This window comes from Aotus nancymaae, unplaced genomic scaffold (assembly GCF_030222135.1).
Source record: "Aotus nancymaae isolate 86718 unplaced genomic scaffold, 86718_ANA_hifiasm-v0.15.2.pri h1tg000028l, whole genome shotgun sequence".
Classification (NCBI taxonomy): Eukaryota; Metazoa; Chordata; class Mammalia; order Primates; family Aotidae; genus Aotus; species Aotus nancymaae.
This window is the reverse complement of record NW_026988441.1, coordinates 34858331-34884706: the sequence shown is the minus strand read 5'-3', so window position 1 is coordinate 34884706 and position 26376 is coordinate 34858331. Positions and strand designations below refer to the sequence as shown.

The following is a 26376-nucleotide window of genomic DNA, read 5'->3' as shown; positions in this document are numbered from 1 at the left end:
CTCTCTATTCTCTTACTGATGATCCCTCCACCGCCTCTCCTCCCCAGCCCTGTCCCGGAAGTCCCAGCAGGGTAGGGGCACTCTCTATTCTCTTACTGGTGGTCCCCGCTCTCCTTCCAGCCCTGGCTGTCCTGCCTTTCCCTGAAAATAAATTGTAAGAGAGAAAGCAGAAGAGAATTAGAGTGCAAAGGCATGACACAAACACAAAATGGCACCTAGTCACAGACCCAGAAAGGTGTCTGCACACATTTATTCACAAGCCTTTCGGGCATACACATACACACAAATACAACTTATACTCACAACCACGCAAAGATCACAGACACACAATTACAGCTATCCTTGCATCTACAGAGTCCAAATCTGCAAGCATGTTTGCCCACACAGACATATATTTATCACGGCTGTGCAGTATGCATACATGATTGTATGCAATCACGGCATGCATTTGGCAACCCACAGCCTGAAGATGAGACACAGAACTCATCATGCAATAGATCTTTTGCACACATGTATACCCACTGTAAACACATGCATGCCTGGATTGATCGGAGGACCTTGTCCTGGTAAGCACAGCAGCATACATACACTCATGTACATATATACAATGTTCATTAACACTGTTACAATACACACATAGCAACACAAATACAATACATGCCTGTATACACATCACTCAGTGTGCATAGAAGCACACACGTGTGTATACACATGTCCTTTCACACGTGTGTACAAGCTTCTTGCACACATTTATGCCCACCATCATGCCCTTGTTTGTCCAGGCACAGGCCTGCAGGCTGCAGTACTCAAACCCTGTCTGATCTATATTGAAAGACACACGAAACACACATACACGTACTTACAGTCATATTTACAGTAATACCATGTGTGATCACCTACATGTGTCACGCATTGTACATAATAGCATGCGTGCACACAAGTGCTTCCAGGCATAGACACAGACACCCAGGGTCCACCCATCATCAGGCACATCCACACATACTGTTCCCCTGGGACAAGTTCGCCCCTCTCCCTTACCCCAGTCATGACTCACCGACTTCCCTTTCTCTCCTATGGGTCCCAAGGGCCCGGGAAATCCAATGGATCCCTGAGTGGAGAGAATTAGAAAGAAGACATGAGGGTGAAGAGTGAGTGGTGCATGGAATTGACCCCTCATACCGTCTCTTGGGGCATTTCCAGGTCAGTGATTCCAGAAGCTTCCCTGGTCTAGCCCCAGCCTCCTCCAAGGCAGCCCTCTTCTGGCCTCTCCCTTCCTCTCCTCCCTTCTCATTTCACTCCAGCAAAACTGGCCTCCTCCATGTTCCTTGGGCACAGCAGTATGTTCCTGCCTCAGGGCCTTTGCACTGGCTGCTCTCTTTGCCTGAAATGCTCTTCTCCTAGGTCTCCACACAGTCAGCCACTCCTGACCATTTAGGTCTCATTCAGATGTCACCTCCTGAGAATGTCTTTCTTCCGCCATCCTGACTTTCACACATTGCCCGAGTCACCTTCTGTCTGTCACATTATGCTATTTTGTTTTCCCAAGAACTCTTGCATTGAAATGACTCTGATTCACTTACTTATTCAATGCCTGTTTTCCTTCACTGGGACATAGCTCACTGGTCTTACTCTCCACTGCCTGGCACACAGTGAGTGCTTTTTAATAGTTGTTAACTGACTCCAGTCCATGCTGGAGGAACCTTCCCTCCACTTGGGGGAAGACATCAGAGGCTCTGATATCCTCACACTCCTCACTGTGCAGACTGAGTTCAGATCAGAAAAGAGATTTGCCAAGTCACTCGGGTGTGGGTGGCATCCAGCCTCAAATTCCATTCCAGGCTCCCTCTACCCTCCCTTCCTATCTGGGGGCTCCATGGTCCCTATACTCATTTTTTTTTCCTTTTCTTTAGAGACAGAGTCTCACTTTGTCACCCAGGCTGGAATGCAGTGGTACAATCATAGCTGACTGCAGCTTCCACCTTCTTGGCTCAAGTGATCCTCCTACCTCAACCTCCTGAATAGCTGGGACTGCAGGTGCACGCCACCGTGCCCAGCTAATTTTTAAAATAATTTTTTAGTAGATACGGGGTCTCACTATGTTGCCCAGGCTGGTCTTGAACTCCTGGCCTCTAGTGATTCTCCCAATTCAGCCTCTGAAAGTACTGAGATTACAGGTGTGAGCCACCACACCTGGCCCCTACACTCTTCAAGGATCCTGCACACATGCACACAAGGACTTTCTAAAATCTTAGTCTATGCCAGGTACAGTGGCTTATTTTTGTAATCCCAGCACTTTGGGAGGCTGAAGTAGGAGAATCACTTGAAATTGGGAGTTTGAGACCAGTCTGGGCAACATAGCAAGACGCTGTCTCTGCAAAAAACTTAAAAAATCATTAGGCATGGTGGTGTGTGCCTGTGGTTCCCAGCTACTCAGGAGGCTGAGGCATGAGGACTCTTGAGTCCAAGAATTGGAGGCTGCAATGCGCTATGATTGTACTACTGCACTTGAGCCTGAATGACAGAGTAACACCCTGTCTGAAAGAAAAGAAAGAGAAAAAGAAAAGAGAGAGGGAGAGAGGGAGGGAGGGAGGGAAAGAAGGAAGGAAGGGCGGAAGGAAGGAAGGAAAAGTTATCTATTAAAACTAGGTTAAAAGATTTTTCCCAATCATTAAAAAGAAAAAAGAAAAAACTAGTTAAAGGGAAAGGATTCAATGTGAAGGGAAATCTCACACACACACACACACACACACATACACAGTGCCGTCAAATTCAATGTAGTTCCATAGAGCAAAAATATGGAACTCTGGGAGGATTCTGCACTAAAATATCTTCCCAAACGTTTTTTTTTTTTTTTTTTTTCAGATGGAGTCTCACTCTGTTGCCTAGGGTGGAGTAAGTAGCACGATCTCAGCTCACTATAACCTCCGATTCCTGTGTTCAAGCAATTCTCCTGCCACAGCCTCCGGGTAGCTGGGATTACAGGCGCCCTCCACGATGCCCAGCTAATTCTTATATTTTTAGTAGAGATGAGGTTCCGCCACGTTGGCTGCGGGGTGGTGAACTCCTGACCTCAGGCGATCCACCCGCTTCGGCCTCCCAAAGTGCTGAAATCCCAGGTGTGAACCACTGTGCCTGGCCCCAAAGTCTTTAGGTTCCTGCTCTACTCTGCAGAAACAGAACTCATCGGTGATATAATATGGGTATAGTTTAGGCAGAAAAATGAGCCTCATCAGTATTCTCACCCATCAAAACACTGGCAAACAAATGTTATGTTTTTATGTAAGTATGTTTCTGCATAAGTACATTTGACTACAAGTTATAATTAATTCAGGATATGTAAGATGTATATTTTATGATTCTATGATTCTCCCACTCAACTGACTGTTGATGAATGAAACTTAATCATGCCAAATAAAAGGATTCTACAGTTTTATAATCATTGTCATTGTCACCATTATCAACATTATCATAATCAAATTGATGAGGTGGAAATTACTGGGATGTTTCACAGCAGAGAAAACAGGCTCGAGAAACTTGCCCAATATCACGTAGCAGGTAAGAGGGTATTTGGGCCCAAGTCTGTCTGATGCCAAAGCTCACTTTTTTTTTTTTTTTTTAAATGAAGGGAGGCTCACTCCATTACCCAGGCTGGAGTGCAATGGTGCAATCTTGGCTCACTGCAACCTCTGCCTCCTGGGTTCAAGCAATTCCCTGGCTCAGCATCCAGAGTAGCTGGGATTACAGGCACCCGCCACCATGCCTGGCTAATTTTTGTATGTTTAGTAGAGACGGGGTTTCACAATCTTGGCTAGGCTGGTCTTGAATTCCTGACCTGTGATCCACCCTTCTCAGCCTCCCAAAGTGCTGGGAGCCACTGTGCCCAGCGCCAAAGCTCACTTTTTGAAAAATATTTTTGAGACAGAGTCACCCAGGCTGGGGTGCAGTGGCTCCATCATATCTCACTGCAGCCTCAATCTCCCTGGACTCAGGTGATCCTCACATCTCAGCCTTGCAAGTAGCTGGGTAACTGGGACCACATTTGGCTATTTTTTTTTTTTTTTTTTAGATGGAATCTCCCTTTATCACCAGGCTGGAGTGCAGTGGTGCAATCTTGGCTCACTGCAACCTTTGCCTCCTGGGCTCAAACAATTCTTCTGCCTTAGTCTCCCGGGTAGCTGGGATTACAAGTGCCTGTACCAAGCCTGGCTAATTTTTTTTTTGTATTTTTAGTAGAGATGGGGTTTTACCACATTGGCCAGGCTGGTCTCGAACTCCTGATCTCAAGTGATCCATCTGACTCTGCCTCCCACAGTGTTGGGATCACAGGCATGAGCCACCACTCCCAGACACATCTGGCTAATTTTTGTATGTTTTTGTAGGGACAATGTTTTGCCTTGTTGTCCAGTCTGGTCTTGAACTCCTGGGCTCAAGCAACCCTCCCACCTCAGCCTCTCAGGGCTCTGGGATTACAGGCATGAGCCACTATGCCTGGGCAAAGCCCACATTTTACATTCTTTCAATGACCCTTGGGGTGGGCAGCTCATCCCCCAAGACCACAGCCTGGGCCCCAAGATGTTAGTCTCTGAATCCTGCCCATCTCCAACTCTACTACCAACCCCAGCTTCCTACCTTAGATCCAGGACGTCCTGGATAACCTGGGAGGCCTGGCACCCCAAGCTTGCCCTGCAGAGAGATTATGGGACAAAGGTCAGAAATTGCAACCTGGAGGTCAGAGGCAGAAAGGTCAGGCTGGCTGGGGCACGGAGAGCGGGCTAATGGAATGGGAGTCAGGGAAACAAGGTTCAAGTCCTGGCTCCTGCCTGCTAGGGGCACATCCTTGGGCAGGCCATTCAGCCATTCCAAGCCTCAGTTTCCCTTGTCTGTAAAATGGCATGGAAATGCCTACTGCATGTGGTGGTTATGGAGATAAACACATAAGTTATGTGCAATAAATTGTTCTGTAATGCTGAGCTGAGGAATTAAGATGACAAGGTTGGTAGCAGCCTCCTGATGTCGGAGGTACAATAAAAGGGCAAGGGCAAAGGGCAGAGGGGAAAAGGCTGGGGACACCCTGACTGTGGGAGGCTGGAGGGTGGAGAGTCATTTACCTTCTCCCCAGCTGAGCCTGGGGGCCCCTCCTCACCAGCCAGCCCCTCCTGGCCCTTTGGCCCCTCGGGACCATCCTCTCCCTGGGGACCTGGGGCTCCAGGCTTCCCCTGGAAGAGAAAGGAGAATCTTTAATATTAATCTTTTGTCCTTCCTGCTCTGCCTAGCTCCAGGTCATCCCCTCGCTGTCTTCCCCCAGCCCCAGAGAACCACACCACCCCTCATCTGCAGCTGGTCTTACCCGATCACCTTTGAGCCCCACATCACCCTTGAAGCCCGGGAAGCCGTCCTCTCCCTGGTGGGAGAGACAGAGGCCAGCAGTGAGGGCCTCGGGGAAGGGACACAACCAGGACCCTATGACTGGGGGTCCTTCTCCCCTAATGAATTCCTTCTCTCCTCACCTTCTCGCCTTTCTCCCCCTGGAGGCCCCGGTTCCCTGAAGTACCCTGAAAAATAAAAAAGCTCTCAAGCCTCTGCCCTGTTTAAGAAGGACCCCAAACTCAGTCCCCTGCTCTAAAGCAGCCAGGACAGTCCCAAGAGGATGCTAGGCAGAAGCTGGGAGGGGCAGCTTCAGAAGAAATGATCTTTCCCCGGAGGCCCCTCCCTCCCCACTGGAGGACTCCCAAGGTCATCTGTGCGGGGGTGTGCGGGGAAGGCCAAATTTCCAAGTAAGTGATTCCGGTCTCCTGGAGACACTTTGTCCACAGTTCCTTCTGGCAGGAGAAGGAAGACGAACATTCCAGGCCCGGACCTCATTATACAGGCAAAGGAATGTTCCCCATCGTGCCGGCTACAAGGCGACTCTGTGCTTGGCTCAGTGCAAGTCTGGATGCTGCTCACACCCAGTTCTGAAAACTGCACTTGGCTACCATGTATCTGAGCTCAGCACCACAATGAAATGGCACTTGGATACAATATAGCCCATGGGGTTAGTCTCCAGTCACAGAGAAATTCACTGGATGGAAATGTAATTGAGTTTGGCTACAGCTGCTCTCTAGCTTTGGCTACAATGTAACCAAACTCAGCTACAACATGGGGGTCAATTAATGTAACTACAGGCTGGGCATGGTGGCTCATGCCTGTAATCCCAACTTTTTGGGAGGCAGAGGCAGGAGGATCGCTTGAGCCCAGGAGTTCCAGATCAGCCTGGGCAACATGGGAAAACTTCATCTCTACAAAAAGTACAAAAAAAAAAAAAAAAAAAAAAAAAAAGCTGGATATGGTGACATGCACCTGTAGTTCCAGCTACCTGGGAGGGTGAGGTGGGAGGACTGATTGAGGCTGGGACTCCAGGCTTCATGAGTAAACTGTGATGGTGGTACTGTATTCCAGCATGGACAACAGCCCTGTCTCAATCATCATCATCATCACCATCAAACGAAAAAACTGCTAAGCCTGATGGCACACGCCTATAGTCCTAGCTATTCAGGAGGCTAAAGTGAGGGGATTACTTGAGCCCAGGAGTTCAAGGCTGCAGTGAGCCAGTATTATGCCACTATACTCCAGCCTGGTCAACAGAGAAGACTAGGTCTCTATAAAATAAAACATTTTAAAAAATGGTTTTAAAAAATGTAACTATGCCTGGCTACAATGTAACTCTGAGGGTGATGCTTGCCAGACTCTGTGGACTGCTACAGTGTAGCCGATTCCTTGATTATAGGGTGACTAAGCTTGTCTAATGCACACATGTTCAGGTAAATTACATCTGTACTTGGCTACAATGTCACTGGATCCAGCTTCCATATGAACGTGAACTCTAATGCCCCTGTACCTCTATTTAGCCAGGGTGAAGCTCTTGGCGTAACTCAGCATTACTGTGCTTGTAGATTATATGGTTCTGAGCTTAGGTTAGAACACAATCCTCGGGCCAGGTGCAGTGGTTTACGCCTGCAATCCAGCACTTTGGGAGGCCGAGGCAGGCAGATCACCTGAGGTCAGGAGTTCAAGATCAACCTGGCCAACATGGTGAAACCCTTTCTCTATAAAAATACAAAAATTAGGCAGGCGTGCCGGCACATGCCTGTAGTCCCAGCTACTTGGGAGGCTGAGGCAAGAGAATTCCTTGAACCTGGGAGGAGGCAGAGGTTGCAGTGAGCCAAGATGTCTCCACTGTACTCCAGCCTGGCCACAAACTCTGTCTCAAAAAAAAAAAAAAAAAAAGAAAAAGAAAAAGAAATGTGTTCAGCCTCTAATGGGCTTAACTCTTCTCAACTACAAGGTGACAACCACGCTGTAAGGCTGTCCTTGGCTGTGCAGCGCCAAACCCCACTCCCGCTGCATCTGGCCTGTGTGATTCCCTTCTCCACACATCCAGAAGTTTCCAATGGAGCTGCATCCCTGAACCCAAAGCTGGTAAATCACTCTCACTTGCAAGCCCCCAATATCACCTACCTTCACTCCTCGAGGTCCAGGATAGCCCGGAGGGCCTGCCGACCCTGGTGGACCCTGGGAGGAAGATAAGGTCGGTGCCATTCTAGCCAATCCTTTCCACATTCTGAGAGCCCCCACTGCTCGCTCTCCTCTGTGGCCCCTGACTCCAGGCCCTGCCTCCTGACCCTCGTCCCCAATCCAGCCTAACCTCCTAGTCACTCACCTGGGCCCCTTTCTCTCCTGTGGGGCCCTCATGGCCTGGGTGACCCTGGGGAAGAAACATTCTAAGTTATCAGAGGCTAAAATTTGCCATTCCAATTCCCAAGCTTCCCGTTTCTCCTTCCTCCTTTTCCCAGCTCCTGGTTCTCACCGGAGGGCCATCAGCTCCTGGGAGGCCTGGAATTCCTGGGTTTCCAGGGGGACCCTGAAAGAAGATGAACAGCAGGGGAGAGACAGAGGTGCTCAGAGCCCTGGAGCACCACCAGGATCAGATCTACTCAGACATGCAGCCACCTCATGGTTAAGGAAGAAGCAAACCCCACTGGCCAGGACATCTCTCCCAGCTCTGCCCAAGCTTGCTGTGTAACCCCAGGCAAGCCCATTTTCCTCTCTGATCCTCAGAAATCCTTTGCCTCTGGGAGGCTTGCAAGGGGAACATAAAACCAGGACAAGATTGATGGCACAACAGGATGACTGTGTCAATAATATTTTTTTTTATGAGATGGAGTCTTACTCTGTCACCCAGGCTGGCATGTAGTGGCATGATCTCAGCTCACTGCAACCTCTTCCCAGGTTCAAGTGATCCTCTTGCCTCAGCCTCTCGAGTAGCTGGGACTACAGTGCCTGGCTAATTTTTGTAATTTTATTAGAGAAGGGGTTTTACCATGTTGGCCAGGCTGGTCTTGAACTACTGACCTCAAGTGATCCACCCACCTCAGCCTCCCAAAGTACTGGGATTACAGGCGTGAGCCACAGTGCCCAGCTTCAGTAATAATTTTTTTTTTTTTTTTTTTGAGACGGAGTTTTGCTTGTTATCCAGGCTGGAGTGCAATGGCGCGATCTCGGCTCACCGCAACCTCCGCCTCCTGGGTTCAGGCAATTCTCCTGCCTCAGCCTCCTGAGTAGCTGGGATTACAGGCGCGCGCCACCATGCCCAGCTAATTTTTTGTATTTTTAGTAGAGACGGGGTTTCGCCATGTTGACCAGGATGGTCTCGATCTCTTGACCTCGTGATCCACCCGCCTCAGCCTCCCAAAGTGCTGGGATTACAGGCTTGAGCCACCGTGCCCGGCCTTTCAGTAATAATTTAATTGTACATTTAAAAATAACTAAAAGAAGCCAGGCACAGTGGCTCACACCTGTAATCCCACCACTTTGGAAGGCCCAGGAGAGCAAATTACCTGAGGTCAGGAGTTTGAGACCAGCCTGGCTAACATGGTGAAACCCCTTCTCTAATAAAATTGCAAAAATCAGCTGGGAGTAATGGTGGGCACCTGTAATCCCAGCTATTGGGGAGGCTGAGGTAGGAAAATAATTTGAACTGGGAGGCAGCGGTTGCAGTAAACTGAGGTCACACCATTGCACTACAGCCTGGACAAGAGTGAAGCTTCATCTCAAAAAAACAAAACAAAAAACAAAAAACTAAACTAAACTAAACTAAACTAAACTAAACTAAAACTAAGAGTATTATTGGGCTGGGCGCGGTGGCTCACGCCTGTAATCCCAGCACTTTGGCAGGTGGAGGTGGGAGTATCATGAAGTCAGCAGTTTGAGACCAGCCTGACCAACATGGTGAAACCCCATCTCTACTAAAAATGCAAAAATTAGCCGGGCGTGGTGGCGAACACCTGTAATCCCAGCTACTCAGGAGGCCAAGGCAGGAGAATTGTTTGAACCTGGGAGGTGGAGATTGCAGTGAGCCAAGATCGCACCACTGCACTCCAGCCTGGGTGACAGAGTGAGACTTTGTCTCAAAAAAAAAAAAAAAAAAGACCAGACATGTTGGCTCATGCCTGTAATCCCAGCACTTCTGGAGGCCAGGTGGGTGGATCACCTGAGGTTGGGAGTTTGAGACCAGCCTAACCAACATGGAGAAACCCAGTCTCTACTAAAAATACAAAAAATTAGCCAGGTATGGTGGCAGGCACCTGAAATCCCAGCTACTCGGGAAGCTGAGGCCAGAGAATTGCTTGAACCCAGAAGGCAGAGGTTGTGGTGAGCTGAGATTGCACCATTGCACTCCAGCCTGGGTGACAAGAGCGAAACTCCGTCTCAAAACAACAACAAAAAAAGTATGATTGGACTGTTTGTAACACAAAGGATAAATACTCGAGGGGATGGTTACTCCATTCTCATTCTCCATGACATGATTATTATGCATTGCAGTCCTGCATCAAAACATCTCATGTACTCCATAAGTATATCCATATACCTACTATGTACCCACAAAAATAATAAAATTAAATTAAAACAATGCAAAAGACATATTGAAACAGAGGCTTCCCAACCACACCCCTTTCTTGAAAAATGCCAGCTGGGCATAATGGCTCTCGCCTGTAATTCCAGCACTTTGGGAGGCCAAGGCGGATGAGTTGCTTGAGCCCAGGAGTTCAAGAGCAGCCTGAGCGACATAGGGGGACCCCATCTCTACCAAAAAGAAAAAAAAGAAAACTTAGCCAGGCATTCCGGCATGCACCGGTAGTCCCAGCTACTCAGGTGGCTGAGGTGGGAGAATCACCTGAGCCCGGGGAAGTCAAGGCTGCAGTGAGGCACTATTGCAGCACTGCACGCCAGCCTGGGCGACATAGTGAGACCCTGCCCCCCACCCCACCACCAAAAATAAAAGATATGTGCAGAAAGAAGTCTGTCTGTCAGGAGAGGCGGAAGCAGATGTCCCAGGAAACAAAGATGAGACCACAGGGCCTGTGCATCTTGGTAATAGCTTCTGTAACAGGCTTCTGTGGGCTCTCTGTATCCTGACAGTATCCTTTATGTGAGCTAGCCTTGGTGGGTTTCTGTTTCTTGCAACCAATTCTTCCCCAACAAGGACACTTTGTAACTCTGGGCTGGCTTAGGGAATGTTGCAATTTATCACTATCCAGAGCTAACAGAGGAGCCCTGATGGGAAGATTTCCCTGGCAACAGAGTTGAAGGAGGACTTGAGGAGGTCATAGTAGGTGGAGCTGTCACTCACCTTCTCCCCAGGAGTGCCTATGAGTCCCTGGGGGCCAGGGATTCCCTGGGGACAGAAAAAGAAGATGAAGGAAGGCATAAGAAAGAAGGATTATAAATCATTCTATTATAAAGACATGCACATGTATGTTCATTGTGGCACTGTTTACGATAGCAAAGACCTGGAACCAACCCAAATGCCCATCAATGATAGATTAGACAAAGAAAATGTGGCATATACACCACGGAATACTATGCAGCCATAAAAAATGATGAGTTCATTTCCTTTGTAGGAACATGGATGAATCTGGAAACCATCATTCTCAGCAAACTGACACAAGAACAGAAAATCAAACACCACATGTTCTCACTCATAGATGGGTGTTGAACAATGAGAATACATGGGCACAGGGAGAGGAACATCACACACTGGGGTTTGTTGGGGAGTGGGGGGCTAGGGGAGGGACAGCAGGGGGTGGGGAGGTTGGGGAGAGATAACACTGGGAGAAATGCCTGATGTAGGTGATGGGGGGATGGAGACAGCAAACCACCTGGCATGTGTGCACCTGTGCAACAATCCTGGAAGATCTGCACATGTACCCCAGAACTTAAATACAATAATAAAAAAAAGAAGAAGAAGAAGAAAAGAAAGAAGTGATGAGTGCAGAGGTTGGGAAGCCTGGGCATGGTCTAAGGTCTTAACTGACCACTCCCATGCCCCATTATTGGGAAAGATAGTTCGAACCTGGGACCCGTGGTTTCCCTGTTGTCCTGGAGGGCCTGGTTCTCCTGGAGGACCCTGGGGAGAAAGTAGGGTTTCAGTGAAGCTGAGAGGGATCATGGTGTTGAGCATCAGTCATGGAAGGGAATAGGGATGTGGACAGTCAGGGGTCTGAGTGTCAGAAGGATCAGGGGTCAGAGGGCACAGGGCACGTACCACATTGCCTTTGGCACCAGGAGCACCGTCAATTCCAGTTACACCCTAGGAGAAAAAAGAATGTGAGACCAGGACAGAGCAATAAGCTAGGAGCCTGAGTCTGAGACACCGAGAGACACAGGTGGAAAGGTGAGTGGGACTGGGCGCAGTGGCTCATGCCTGTAATCCCAGCACTTTGGGAGGCTGAGGCAGGCAGATCACCTGAGGTTGCGAGTTCAAGACCAGCCTGGCCAACATGGTGAAACCCTGTCTCTGCTAAAAATACAAAAATTAGCTGGGTGTGGTGGAGCATGCCTGTAATCCCAGCTAATCGGGAGGCTGAGGCAGGAGAATAGCTTGAATTTTGGGAGGCAGAGGTTGCAGTGAGCAGAGACCACGCCATTGCACTCTAGCCTGGGCAACAAGGGCAAAACTCAAGAAAGAAGAGAAGAAAGAAAAAGAAAGAAAGAAAGAAAGAAAGGAAGGAAGGAAGGAGGGAGGGAAGAGAGAGAAAGAAAAGAAAGAGAAAGAGAGAGAGGGAAGGAGGGAGGGAGGGAGGGAGTGAGGAAGGAAGGAAGGAAGGAAGGAAGGAAGGAAGGAAGGAAAGAAGGAAGGAAGGAGAAGGAAGGAGGCCGGGCACTGTGGCTCACACCTGTAATCCCAGCACTTTGGGAGGCCGAGGTGGGTGGATCATGAGGTCAGGAGTTCAAGACCAGCCTGGCCAACATGATGAAACCCCGTGTCTAATAAAAATACAAAAAATTAGCCAGCGTGGTGGCACGTATCTGTAATCCCAGCTACTCAGGAGGCTGAGGCAGAATAGCTTGAACCTGGGAGGTGGAGGTTGCAGTGAGTGGAGATCACGCCACAGCACTCCAGCCTGGGTGACAGAGCAAGACTCCGTCTTGGAAACAAAAGAAAAGAAAAGGAAAGAAAGGTTAGCAGGCAGAGAAGCCAGCAACAGAAATGGACGTGCAGAGGGTAGAAAAGTGAGGGGAAAAAAAGATAGACAGGGGCCAGGAATGGTGGCTCAGGCCTGTAATCCCAGCACTTTGGGAGGATTGCTTGAGGCCAGGAGTTCGAGACCAGCCTGGACAACATGGTGAAACCTTGTCTCTACTAAAAATACAAAAATTAGCCAGGCATGGTGCCAGCACCTGTAGTCCCAGCTACTTGGGAGGCTGAGGCACGAGAATCGCTTGAACCTAGGAGGCGGAGGTTGCAGAGAGCCAAGATCTTGCCACTGCACTCCAGCCCGGGTGACAGAGCAAGAACCTGTCTCAAGAAAACAAACAAACAAAAAGATAGACAGGTATGCAGAGAGCCAATGACACTCACCGGGCGACCCACGACGCCAGGGGAGCCTCTGGGGCCAATCAGTCCTCGGGGACCCTGAAAAGAAGCAGACAAATTATCTATACATGGGCTTGTGAGTTCCAGGGGGCCTTTGAGTCCTGGGGCTGACTGCCTCCCCTGCACCAAGCAAGGGGTCCGGGGATCCCTGATACTCACCGGCTCCCCAGCCTGGCCAGTGGGCCCTGGAGGTCCCTCTGGTCCCTGTGGGAAAGCATCATTACTTGGGAACAGGAAGGTACAACCCTCAGAGAGCCACCTCCCTCATCTGGGCAGCCCCTTCCAGGAAGTCTCAGAGTTAGACCAAGATCCCTGGGAACCTGCAGACTAAGTGCATGGGATTCCATTCAGGCCCGACTCCAATCCTGGACCTGCAACTCTCACCTCCTAACCCCACAATTTGTCCCCAGCTCTCAAGCTGGCCACTGAGACCTCCAGATCTTCCTCTCTGATTCTCATTCAGGCTTCCAAACTTATCCTCCAAACCAGGCCCTAATTCTCTTCCAAACTTACCCTCTCACCATCCTCTCCTGGGGGACCAGGTTGTCCCAAATGGCCAAAGTCACCCTGAAGCGAGGAACAGAGAAGAGTTCAGAGTGCAAGGGTGTGGGTGGAGAGACCAGTCCCCCTGGGAAGGCAGATGGGGTGTGAGGAGTGAAGATGGGCCTCATGACTCTGATACTGAGGGAGGAGAAGGGGGCTTGAATATTGGGAGGTCTTGGACCTGGGGGAGGGACCTCACACACTCACCCTTTGGCCCTTCTCACCAGGCAGCCCTGGGAGGCCATCGAAACCACGATCACCCTGTCCAGAGACACCAGTGAGCCTTGAACCCATAAGCCTGACAGCCCCCACCGAGTCTTATCTCAGCCCCATCACCTACCTTAGGTCCAGTGTCCCCTGGGAGGCCCCGAGCCCCGTCTGCTCCAGGGCGGCCCTGTGGAGACAGTGAGCCCAGAAGTCAAAGATGAACCTCCCCTGTACCCCTCCCCCAAATTAGGAACCCAACTTCTTCATCATCAACATCATCAAGATTTTTTTTTTTTGAGATGGGGTCTCACTCTGTCACTCAGGTTGGAGTGCAGTGGCACGATCTCAGCTCACTGCAACCTCAGTCTTCTGAGTAGCTGGGACCACAGGAGCATGCCACCATGCCTGGCTAATTTTTTTTGTATTTTTGGTAGAGATGGTGGGGGTTTCACCCTGTTGCTTAGGCTGATCTCGAACTCCTGAGCTCAAGCGATCCACCACCTCAGCCTCCCAAACTGCTGGGATTATAGGCACGAGCCACCATGCCCAGGCTAAGATATTATTTTTAAAAATTTATTTATGTATTTTAGAGCTGAGGTCTTGTTCTCTTGCCCAGGCTGGAGTGTAGTGGCATGATCATGACTCAATGCATCTTTGAACTCCTTGCTCAAGCCTTCCTCCCACCTCATCCTGACAAGTAGCTGGGACTACAGGTGTGCACCACCATGCCTGGCTAATTTCTTATTTTTATTTTGTGTAGAGACCGGGTTTTGCCATGTTGCCCAGGCTGGTCTGAAACTCCTGGGCTCAAGCCATCCTTTCACCTCAGCCTCCCAAAGTGCTGGAATTACAGATATGAGCTGCTGTGCCATGGCTGATTTATTTATTTTTTTGAGATGCAGTCTCACTCTGTTGCCCAGGCTGGAAATAAATAAATAAATAAATATATATATATATAAAACCATGGTCACATGTCACTGAACAACAGGGATACGTTCTGGAAATGCATCAGTGGGCAATTTCGTCACTGTGTGAACGTCACAGAATGCACGTACACAGCCCTGGATGGTACTGCCTACCACACACCCAGGTTATGTGGTATAACCTATTGCCGCCGGGCTACAAATTTGGACAATGGGCGACTGTACTGAATACCACAGGCAATCATAACACTATAGTAAGTACTTGTATGTCTAAACATATCCAAACATAGAAATGGTACAGTAAAAATGCAGTATTATAATCTCATGGGACCATCACTTTATTTATTTATTTATTTATTTAATTTTTTTGAGACAGTCTCACTCTGTTGCCCAGCCTGGAGTGCAGTGGCTCGCTGCAACCTCCACCTCCCGGATTCAAGCCATTCTCCTGCCTCAGCCTCCTGAGTAGCTGGGGTTACAGGTGCAAGCTGCCATGCCTGGCTAATTTTTGTACTTTTAGTAGAGACAGGGTTTCCCCATATTGCCCAGGCTGATCTCAAACTCCTGACCTCAAGTGATCCACCTGCCTCGGCCTCCCAAAGTGCTGGGATTACAGGCGTGAGCCACTGCGCCCGGGCAATCATCTCACAAGCATCATTATATCATTATGTGGTGCATGACTCGATCTGGAATCGGCTTCCTCGCCATTTCCTTCAGTGTGGCGGGCCTCTTTTTTGCCATGCTGTTTCTTCCACTTCTCCACCTGTTCATCTGGTTATATTTCGGATCCCAGGGCAAGCGTCACTCCTGCGGCGAGTCCTTCCTTCCTGACTCCGCGGCGAGCCCTTCCTGACTCTGACTCCGCGGCGAGCCCTTCCTGACTCTGCGGCGGGCCCTTCCTGACTCCGCAGCGAGCCCTTCCTGACTCTGAAGCCTGCCACACACTCAGTGGAGCTGCCATTCCTTGCCTTCCACACTCTTATCCCACTAATGACACCAGCAGACCCCAAGGTCACAAAGCCAAGGCTCATGTTGGGTGTTGAGGGATGGATAAGGGGTGGTCTGGGAACCTGGCTGTCACTCACCATCTTGCCCACTCGGCCAGGGGGTCCATGAGGTCCCTGTAGGCCTCGGGGACCCTAGAAGAAAGAGAAAAGGAGGAAGGAAAGGAGAATAAGAAGGAAAAGGGACCTATTTTATTGGATTTAAAAAAAAATTAAAAATGGGGTCTTGCTATACTGCCCAGGCTGGATACCTGGGCTCAAGCGATACTCCGTCCTCAGCCTCCCAAAGTGCTAAGATTACAGGCATGAGCCACCATTCTCTAGGAAAGTCAGTAAACGGAGGGTATTCCCAGCCCCTCTGGCATTTTCCTCATCCAGCACTGTATCCTGTGGTCCTGGGGGAAGGCGCTTCCCATCCGACCCCACCCCATCTCCGCCAGGCTCACCTGTGGCCCTGCCACTCCCACCTCTCCTTTTAGACCTGGATGTCCGGGGAGACCCTTAAGGGAGGAGAGATGGAGGAGTGTGGTTTGAAGGAAATGATCCTTCTCCTCAGATGCATGCACCGCCTCCTCCATGCAGCCCCCTTACTCACCATGGGGCCTGGGCGCCCGGTGAGCCCCACTGGACCAGGGGGGCCTTTCATAGAAAGCTGGAAAGACAGAGGAGTCAGAGCCTGGGGTCTTCCACAAGACCCCCAATATTCCCCACAGAGGCATCTACAGGAGAAAAATATCCCCCTTCTCCTGCCCAGCCCCTCCTTACACCGGGGCTCTGTCACACTCTGGGGTTCCTCCCACTGTGTCCACGCCCCCCCCACTCACCTGAGTCTGCTGCAGAACTGCCTGAGCCTGGGCCTGCTGGAAGGAGACTGGGGGTCCTTTAAAGGAGCTGCCTGCAAACTGGAACTGGGGGGAATTTAGTGGTGAGGGGAGCCCCCAGGAGAGGCCCCCTCCTGGATCAGGACTCCACTCCCCAAGACTGGGCCACTCCATCTCCTTCTTACCGGCATCATGATCACTGTGCCCGGTGGGCCCCGGATCCCGTCAACGCCGGGGATTCCTGGGAGGCCAGCAGGGCCCTGAGAGAGGGAGGGGGGCAGAGAGATGGAGACAGGGAGAGAAGAGACAGACAGAGGGAGACAAAGAGAGAAAGTGAGGACAGGGAAGGCAGAGAAGGATGAGGCAGAAAGAGGGAGGGAGAGATGGAGAGAGACAGACAGAATCAAAGAGGGATCATGCAGCGGAGAAAGAGAAACAGAAGGGGAAAGGAAAAGACAGAGATGGAGACAGAGAGATGCAGAGAAGAGGTGGGAGAGATGGAGAAGGATGGAGGCAGAGGGATAGACATACAGAGAGAGAAACAAAGAAAAGGCAGGGAAAGAGACAGAGATGGAGAAACAGAGGGAAAGATAGAGAGATGGAGGGAGGGAGAGAGACAGAGTCACAACAGGAGAAAGACAGAGATGAAAGACACTCAGAAACAGAGGAGACAGAAGCAAAGCAGAGTAGGCCCCGGAGACACAAGGGGAGCCAGAGCAGTAGTTAACGGATGGGAGACAGAGAGCAGAAGACGTCAGTGCCAGCCCTGGGATGGTGCTCCTGAGTGCCACGCCCGCAGATCCGTGTTCAGACCCTCATGCGTCCAGCCCACAACGTCACTCCTCTAAGAAGGATACACCCCAGGGAGAGTCTCTTACCGGTAGACCAGGGTCCCCAGGGAATCCTGGGGGGCCGGGAGGGCCTGAGGGACCAACCACCCCCTGTTGGGGACAGAGAAACAGGAGTCACAGGAAGTGAAAGTTTGAGCCAGGCTGACTTTCAGCCTACCACTGACTCTGACCTCAGGCTGACTTACCTACCTAGTACAGACCCACTCCAGCTCCCCTCATGCAATGCTGACCCACACTCACCCCCAGCGCTACTCTCTCACCGCTACTCTTTTTTTAGAGACGGTCTCACCCTGTCGCCCAGGCTGGAGTGCAGCAGCACGATCACAGCTCACTGCAGCCTCCAGCTCCTGGGCTCAAGAAATCCTCCTGCCGCAGCCTCCTAAGTATCCGGGAGTATAGGTGAGTATCACTATTTTTTTTTTTAATAGGTGGCTATTTTTAAAGAGATGGGGTCTTGCTGTATTGCCCAGTCTCTATGTTGTTCATCCTCCCTATTTTGACTCATCCTTTAAGCCTCAAGTGTCCACTACCTTCCACTTGGCCAAGCAACATTATACCCCAACTCCTCACTCCAGGGGCTCAAACACCCCTTCGCTGAAAGGGAAAGACTGGAAGAAGGAAACAGCCATGACTTACTCGGGGTCCTGGGGCTCCTGGAGGTCCCTCAAACTGCTGCCCCTTAAGGGAGAAATGAGTGTGACCCCTGTCATCATGAACCCCTCAACCCCCTCGCAGTCCGGACCCCTCACCTGTTCAATCACTGCCGGCTCTCCTTTCGCTCCTTTCTGTCCAGCACCCTGGGGCGGGGTTGGGGGAGATGAGAGAAAAAGATGGGAACTTGGACATAAACCCCTCAGCTATCATCTGATCTCTCTCTCTCTCTCTCTCTCTCTCTCTCTCTCTCTGTCACACACACACACACACACACACACAGGGTCCACCCTCAGAGTCCCCTCTGCTCTCCTGTAACCAACATGCACTGAGAAGCTCAGCCCCCCGCATCCACCTGGCGACCCTGCGTCAAGGTGAGGAGCATGAACTCCAGGGCCTGCTGCCCAGCAGTGATCCTGCATCTGCCTCTTACTAACCGAGTGATGTTGGGAAACTTAGTCTACCCCTATGATCACTTACAGGTCATTGGTCCATTTGTAAAGCCAGTGGATGAATGATGACTGTGTAAATCGCATGCAAAGATGAATGAATTAAAACAATGCTTGGCACACAACAAGCGCTCCAGGTAACAAGGTAACAAGGGCAAGTCAGTTACAGCCATGTGCCTCCCCTGTGGAACACCAAGGCTCGCCCCTCCTTTCCTTCCTTCCTTCCTTCCTTCTTTCTCTTTCTCTCTTTCTTTCCGATGCAGTCTCGCTCTCTCCCCAGGCTGGAGTGCAATGGCGTAATCTTGGCTCACTGCAACCTCTGCCTCCTGGGTTCTAGCAATTCTCCTGCCTCAGCCTCTTGAGTAGCTGGGATTACAGGCGCCCACCACCATACCTGGCTAATATTTGTATTTTTAGTAGAGATGGGGTTTTGCCATATCGGCCAGGCTGGTCTCAAACTCCTGACCTCAGGTGATCCACCCACCTCAGCCTCCCAAAGTGCTGGGATCACAGGTGTGAGCCGCTGCGCCTTGCTCCTTCTTTCCTTCTTTTTGTTTTTAAGACAGGGTCACTGTATTGCTCAGACAGGATTTCCCTTTTTTTTTTCCCTCCCTCCCTTCCTTCCTTCTCTCTCTTTTTTTAAGACAGGGTCACTCTGTTTCCCAGGTTAGAGGGCAGGGATACAATCATGGCTCACTGTAGCCTCGATCTTGGCAGACTCAGGTGATCCTCCCTCACCAGCCTCCTGTCTCAGCTGGGACCACAGGTGCACGCACCACCATGCCCAGCTAATTTTTTTTTGTAGAGACAGGTCTTGCTATGTTGCCCGGGCTGAATTCAAACTTCTGGGCTCATGTGATCCTCCCACCTCAGCCTCCCAAAGTGTTGGAATTACAAGTGTGAGGCACTATGCCTGGCCTCTTTTCTTTCCTCTAGAGATAGGGTCTTACTCTGCCACTCAGCCTGGAGTACACAGCTCCCTGCAGCCTCCACCTCCCAGACTCAAGCAATCTTCCCACTTCAGCTGGGACCACTCTTGGGCTCAAGTGATCTTTCCACCTCAACCTACCAAATTGCTGAGATTATTGGTGTGCGTCATCACACCCGGCCTCAGTTACCTCTTGATTTCTACCCTTTTCTCTTCCTCCTGCCCTTAACATAAAAGAGCCTACTGGCCAAGCACAATGGCTCACACCTGTAATCCTAGCACTTTGGGAGGCTGAGGTGGGTGGATCACCTGAGGTCAGGAGTTTGAGAACAGCCTGACCAACATGGCAAAACCCTGTCTCTATTAAAAAATACAAAAATTAGCTGGGTGTGGTGACACCTGCCTGTAATCCCAGCTACTCAGGAAGCTGAGGCTGGACAATCACTTGAACCCAGGAGGTGGAGGTTGCAGTGAGCTAAGATCGCACCACTGCACTCCAGCTTGGGTGACAAAGCAAGACTCTGTCTCAAAAAAAAAAAAGTTTGTACTGACTTAAGGTGGTGCTTCAGAACAACAGCCCACGGTCTTCTTGGTTTGCTGTCTGTTGGAATAAACCTGCTTTTCCTCCCACCAATTCTCATCTCTCTTGTTTTCCTTTGAAACATCAAGCCACTGAGTTTGGGTTGTTACATCGAAAGTGCATCCACATTTCTCCACCTCCAGCAGCAAGACCAAGACAAGCATGTCCCAAATCGGTCCACTTCTCTCTCTCCCTCCCTCCCATCTTCCTCCAGGCAGGTCACATTCCGGACTGCGGACTGCGGGCTTCGGGCTTCCCTGCTGCCCCTCTGGCTCCCCCTACTGTCCCTGTGCCATTCAGCAGCTAGAGAGAGTTTTTTGTCAAGAGATGGGCGGCGGGGGGTGGGGGGGTGTCTCACTATGTTGCCCAGGCTGGCGTCGATCTCCTGGCCTCAAGCGATCCTCCCGTCTCAGCCTCTCAAACCACTGGGATTACAGGCGAGGGCCACTGCCCCTGGCCCAGAGGGAGCTTTTAAAGCTCCAATATCATATTCCTTCACAAGTCCTCTAGTGGCTTCTCCTGGCACTTGGACTAAAAGCCAAAACTCCAAAAAGCCAGAGTCAACTATCGGCACAGTGCCTGACATGAGCAGCTGCAGAAGTCAAAAGAGAGACTGAGGCCTTTCGCAGCTCCAGGTAGAAATCCCTTCTAAGCCCACAAGATGTGATAGAAGTAAATAAATAACACAGGAACAGAAAACCAAATACCACATGTTCTCACTTATAAGCAGGAGCTAAATGATGAAAACACATGGACACATAGAGGGAACAACAGACATGGGGGCCTGGTAGAGGGTGGAGCGTGGGAGGAGGGAGAGGATCAGTAAAAATAACTAAATGGGTAACAGGTTTAATACCTGAGTGATGAAATAACCTATACAACAAACCCCCATGACACAAGTTTACCTACGTAACAAGCCTGCACTTACACCCCTGAACTGAAAAGTTAAAAAATAAAAACATTTAAAAATTAAATTAAATTAAACATATATATTTTTTTCTGAGATGGAGTCTCACTCTTTTGCCCAGGCTGGAGTGCAGTGACACGATCTTGGCTCATTGCAGCCTCCACCTCCCAGATTCAAGAGATTCTCCTGCCTCAGCCTCCCGGGTAACTGGAATTACAGGCGGCTGCAATCATGCCCAGCAATTTTTTGTATTTTTAGTAGACATGGGTTTCACCATGTTGGTCAGGCTGGTCTCAATCTCCTGACCTCAACTGATCCACCCGCCTCGGCCTCCCAAAATGCTGGGATTACAGGCTGGAGCCACTACACCCCGCCTTAATAAATAAAATTTTTCAAAAATTTAAAAAAAGGAATTCCAGGTTTTAAAACCTAACCCCAGCCACCTAGACTCACAGCAAAGATCTGGAACTGAGTCTGAGATGGCTGTTCTGCTGCCCGGAAGTCAGGGCCCATGGTGGAATCACCTCCTTCTTCATCCTCCCTGGTTGCTTCGGTCTCTGGGGTCCCCAGCTCGGTTCCACTGTCAGGGTCCAAGCTCCCCTGAGAACATTAGGACAGACCAAAGTTTTCCCTAACCTCCTTATTGTCTGCCACCCCCCAACCCTTGGGGTCTCCCCACTTCCAGCCCCAACCAACCTCTAGGATGGTGGCATTGAGGCCAGTAGTCACAGTGGAGGTGATGACCAAAGGCATGGGGGTCGGAGGCAGGTTTGGAGCTGGAGTCTCTGTCTTGGGGATGTCAGTGGAGGTCTGGAACAGGGATGGAGGCAGCCTTGGGCCTGGAGTCAGGGCAATCAAGACATCATTCCCAGGAGCTCCCAGTCTGGGGACAGGGCCAGAGAAGGCTCCCCAAAGAGCACCAGCGGAGACAGAAGTGTGCTGGTTGGACTAGGGTTGCCAACAGAGGGAGCCATCGTGGATGGAGGAGGCGTTGAGACTGGTTGGCCCCAGAGCCCAGTGGTCAAGGTCAAGGTCCGACACTCAGGGCCAGGCTCCCGGAAGCCTGTCCCACATGTCCTCTCCCAAGGCAGAATTCAGCAGCCAGCCAGCCAGGCCACAGTCAGAGAGGGAGTGGTGACTCCTTCTGGCCTGGACAGCTGCAGAGGAACTGGGTCAAGGTGGGGGCAGGGGGGTGTGGGAAGAGGGTGGTAGGGTCCCAGGTGAGGGGACGAGGCTGAGGAAGGAGCTGAAGAAGGGCCCACTACTCCTGGTGTCTGTATTCTGGGCCAAGAAGATCTGGAACTGAGATGCAGTGCAACCAGTGACACCCCCGACCCCAGCCACAGACCCCAAGTAATGACCACCACCCAGGACCCCCCAACCCAGTGACCCATCAAGAATGACCTACATCAACAGAACCCAATGATTCTAGAACCAATGACCCATAAACAATCCCTCCCACTCCCATCAATGGCCTCAACCCATCACTCCTCCATTCAGTATTTTTTCCCAACCAGTGATCTCAACCAGTGACACTATCTTGACTATTAGCACTAACTAGTGACTCTCCAACTAATAACCCCCAACAGTGACCCCTAATCAATTGTTCCTCTAACCAGTGATGCTTCAGCAATGAACACCCATACATGAGCCCAACAAAAGCGTCCTAACCGATAACCCCCAAACAGTAATTCCACCTATCAATGACTTCCTAACTAATAATCCCTCAGGGACTCCCAAACTAATTACTCCATCCTCGACCCCCTGAAAATCACTCTTCCAACTTGTGGCCCCAATGAGAGACCCCACTATGACTTCCAGTCAGTGACCACCCACCAACAACCCCCCAGTCACTGATCCTAAACTAGGGACATCAGTAACACCAATAATGGTTTCTATCAACGACCTTCCACAGTGATCCCCAGCTAAGTGCACCCCAAACACTGACCTCAATTAATATCTCCCTAAATTATTCCCCCTTACCCAGCCATCGCTATCAGGGAAGCCAAATAGTGCCCCCAACTAATGACTCCCAATGAATAACCGTCCTCAGAGATGGGAGAGCTCATGAGATAGGACCCACCCCCAACCCCAACCTGTCATCAGTCACCCTGACAGTCATCAGTCAGCTGAGAGAAGTCAGAGCTCATGGATCACAGACCGAGAAAAAGATTATAGATTGAGGGACCAGAGATTAGCGGGGATCAGAGGCTAGAAGTCAAGCACCAAGACCGGAAGTCAGCCGGTCAAGACCAGAAGTCAGTCAGTCAAGGCCGGAAGTCAGGCAGTCAAGACCGGAAGTCAGGCGGCCATGACCAGAAGAGAGCGGTCTCGGGGCTCTTACCTGGTTCTCCAGGGAGTCAGGAGGTGGACTTGAGGTCAAAATTTCCTTGTTCTTCTTTTTCCTGCCCTTCCCCTTGCGGCCTCGCCCTTTCTTCCTCCCTTTTCCCTTCCCCTTCCGCCGAGGACGAGGGGTTTCTGGTTCACCCTGGGGAGCCTGGGAGGAGGGTCCCAGTCAGGTCTAGAGCATTCTGCCAGCAGAGACCCCATCATTCAGGTCACCTGGGGTGAGACTTGCTCATAGCCCATGGGTCCTCACTCAGCCCTGTGACCTGCAGTCAAGGTTATTCACGTAACTTGGGGTCAAGGGTGGCTCAGGAATATGACTTGAGGTCGAAGTCATTTGTGCCTGGGATCTGTTTGAGGTAATGGGCCACTTAGTGCCATGTCTGGGGGATGAGATTCACTCTTGCCAGGGATCTGGAGCCAGGGAGGACCCAGCCTGTGTCCTGAGGTTAGGAGTGATGCAGCCCCTCACTCACCTCTGTGGCTGCCAGCGCCAGGCTGTCACAGCCGGGGAGGTACCGCTCACAAGCCTGGAAGGCAGCCTGAGGATCTGGACTTATCAGCAGCTCCTGAATGTCTCCCTGGGGGTCGGGGATGTAGGAGTCAAGGAAGGCAGGCATAGGCTTACTCTGATCCCCAGCAGTCCTGCCCATCTCCTGGCACCAAGGTGTGATGCTCCCCCACACAGAGCATGCTAAGTATAAGGAGGAGGTGACCCCATCACAGCCCTAGTAATCCCTCCAGCCCCTGTAACTAAGAGAAGAAAAGATCCTATCGGGGGCACACTCGATCCCAACCACAAGCCACAGCACACACGTCTGTTCCACTGGAGGTACATTGGTTCCTTCACTATCAGGAACAACTTGAGCCAGGTGCCCTTCTATATACTGGGGATAAGGAGGAGCATGAGATAGATCAAGTCCCTGGCCTCCCAGAGGTGACACACATCACAGTCACACAGAGCTAACAACGGTCCCCACACCCAGAACACACATCACACAGCCACACGACACCACTGCTTACTGGCTCCCAAAGTCATAACTGCCCGCACACAATCACACACTATCACAGCAACCAGGACCATCTCAGGTCACAGACTCAGACACAGGACACCACCAGATCTTTCCACAAAAGCCAAGTAGGTGTCATCACGATTTATGGTCTTGGCCGGGCTCAGTGGCTCATGCCTGTAATCCCAGCACTTTGGGAGTTTGACACAGGTGGATCACCTGAGGTCAGGAGTTTGAGACCAGCCTGGCCAACATGGCAAAACCTCATCTCTACTAAAAATTCAAAAATTAGCCAGGCGTGGTGGCGCATGCCTGTAAACCCAGCTATTCGGGAGGCTGACAATCACTTGAACCTATAAGATGGAGGTTTCAGTGAGCTGAGATCAAGCCACTACACTCCAACCTGGGCGACAGAGTGAGACTCCATCTCAAAAAAACATATGTATACATATGTTTTATATAACATATATATAACAAGTGTGCACTCGATTCCCTCAGCTTCCTGGGGATAGAAGCTCGACACCTTCCTTCTCCAATATCCTCTCCAGGCTATAGGCAAAACATCCCACCCTCTGCCTCAGGTTTCCCCATCACTGAACTCCTACCTCAAAAGTCTTCTCCCCAAGGTCCTGGGTCCCCAGCATAGTGAGTCCGGCTATACTGATGAATCGGTGGCCATGGCCCAAGACAGGGGGCTGAGCTTCACAGTCAGCGACCAGGGTCACCATCCCACCATCTATGCTGACTGCCACACGGTGCCACCTGCAAGGGGATGGACTCAATGTGGGTCTCCTCTCCCCACCCCTTATTCACGGACCCCCGCCCACTCTCCCCATGCTCACCTGCCGTCTGTGAGGTTGACCTGCTGGGGGAGGGGGCGGAAGGGGCCACCTAGGAGATCCAGGGCTGGCCCCAGTGCCAGGCCCAACTGCCGAGCACCCGTTTCATCATAAACGGACAGCAGGACAGACTGATTGGCTGGCTGGCCCCGCAAGGTGATCAGCAGGGAGAAGTTCTCAGGAAAGTGGCCATCTGGGTGGGCAGAGGGAATGGGGCAGCTCAGATGGCTCAGCAGTGTCTCCCTCCAGGGTGACCCCCAGGCCCTCTACTCTGAATTACCTGGAAAGAGTTCCCACGTGGGGATGCCGAGTGTGCTGGCCTGGCCCACTCTGAATGCCCGGTCACCCTCTGGAGTCCTCTGAGGACAGAAGCCAGGCCCCTCAGGGACCCCGGCCTGGCCTCCCCGCACACCCATGGCCTTCAGCACATCCACAGGATCTGCAGCAGAGAGAAGGTGAGGGGGCAGAGGTGGGAAGCAGCTAGAACAAGCCCAGGACTCCAGGATAGAGGCTCAGCGGTTTTTGGGGGGGCTCAGACTCTCCCTCCCTTCCCCCACCGTGTGTTTGTGGCTCAGGAAGAAGGAGCAGGCCCGGGCCCTCAGCACCCCCCGCCTCCTCACCACCCCACAGATGTTCCGACCTCATCGGCCTGTTGACTCTGGGTTTTTTTTCCCCTCGGTTTTTGGTGAGAAAAAAAGTTGACCTAGTTCTGGGATGAATCAAAGCTTCCTGGCCTAAGCCCCAGAGTGGAACTGTCCCCCTCTCCCCACTCCCCCGCACAGGCTCCCTAGAGCCACATCCCAGGCCTGGAGCCCCCTTGCCAGGGGAAACCCGCATGGAGAGGAGGGGCTTCTAGTGTTTTCTTCCCCCACCTCCGCCCTCTCTCTAACCTCCTCCTTTGACCACCATCACCCACAACCTCTTCCTTTTGACTACGACCACTTTGGAGCTCTTTCCCCTGACCACTCTTCCTCTGACTGTGCCCACTAACTTCTCTTTCTGGTTACCCCCTCTGACCATCTGATCTTCTGCCTGACCCCAGCCTGTTCCCTCTGATCTCCTTTTTCTGCCTGACCCTAACCTCCTCCCTCTGACTTTCCCCTCTGATCTCCTCCCCTCTAATTTTTCCTTCTGACTTCCTCCCTCTGACATTCTCTTCCGACCTCCTCTCTCTGATTTTCCACTTTGACCTCCTCCCTCTGAGCCTCATCTCTGACCTCCTCCCTCTGACTTTCTCCTCCGACCTCCTCCCCTCTGATTTTCCCCTCTGACATCCTCTCTCTGACATTTGCTTCCAACCTCCTCACTCTTACGCTCCCCTCTGACCTCCTCCCTCTGACTACCCCCGACCTTCTCTTACTACCTATTCAGATCTCCTCCATCTGACCTGTAACCTCTGTA

At 51.1% G+C, this 26376-nt stretch overlaps 1 protein-coding gene across 4 annotated transcripts in view; it reads right to left on the bottom strand.

Moving 5' to 3' along the window:
• The window catches only part of COL5A3 (collagen type V alpha 3 chain), a 54079-nt gene that overhangs the window by 20153 nt on the left and 7550 nt on the right, over nt 1-26376 (bottom strand). For 2 of the 4 annotated variants that reach the window (XM_064381889.1, XM_064381892.1), the window contains 32 exons: nt 25256-25414; nt 24979-25168; nt 24742-24898; nt 23603-23707; nt 23125-23277; nt 21477-21590; nt 21234-21380; nt 18015-18062; nt 17902-17943; nt 17293-17355; nt 16600-16674; nt 16418-16501; nt 16189-16245; nt 16040-16093; nt 15675-15728; nt 13800-13853; nt 13667-13720; nt 13430-13483; nt 13076-13120; nt 12902-12955; nt 11585-11629; nt 11393-11446; nt 10670-10714; nt 7847-7900; nt 7700-7744; nt 7498-7551; nt 5508-5552; nt 5348-5401; nt 5109-5216; nt 4630-4683; nt 1055-1108; nt 97-141 (listed from right to left, as the gene is read on the bottom strand). In XM_064381889.1, coding sequence (XP_064237959.1) covers nt 97-141; nt 1055-1108; nt 4630-4683; nt 5109-5216; nt 5348-5401; nt 5508-5552; nt 7498-7551; nt 7700-7744; nt 7847-7900; nt 10670-10714; nt 11393-11446; nt 11585-11629; nt 12902-12955; nt 13076-13120; nt 13430-13483; nt 13667-13720; nt 13800-13853; nt 15675-15728; nt 16040-16093; nt 16189-16245; nt 16418-16501; nt 16600-16674; nt 17293-17355; nt 17902-17943; nt 18015-18062; nt 21234-21380; nt 21477-21590; nt 23125-23277; nt 23603-23707; nt 24742-24898; nt 24979-25168; nt 25256-25391 — 2397 coding nt within the window. In that variant the 5' untranslated portion in view covers nt 25392-25414. The remainder of the gene's footprint in view (nt 1-96; nt 142-1054; nt 1109-4629; nt 4684-5108; nt 5217-5347; nt 5402-5507; nt 5553-7497; nt 7552-7699; nt 7745-7846; nt 7901-10669; nt 10715-11392; nt 11447-11584; nt 11630-12901; nt 12956-13075; nt 13121-13429; nt 13484-13666; nt 13721-13799; nt 13854-15674; nt 15729-16039; nt 16094-16188; nt 16246-16417; nt 16502-16599; nt 16675-17292; nt 17356-17901; nt 17944-18014; nt 18063-21233; nt 21381-21476; nt 21591-23124; nt 23278-23602; nt 23708-24741; nt 24899-24978; nt 25169-25255; nt 25415-26376) is intronic. The other 2 variants (XM_064381890.1, XM_064381891.1) reach the window with 2 other exon arrangements.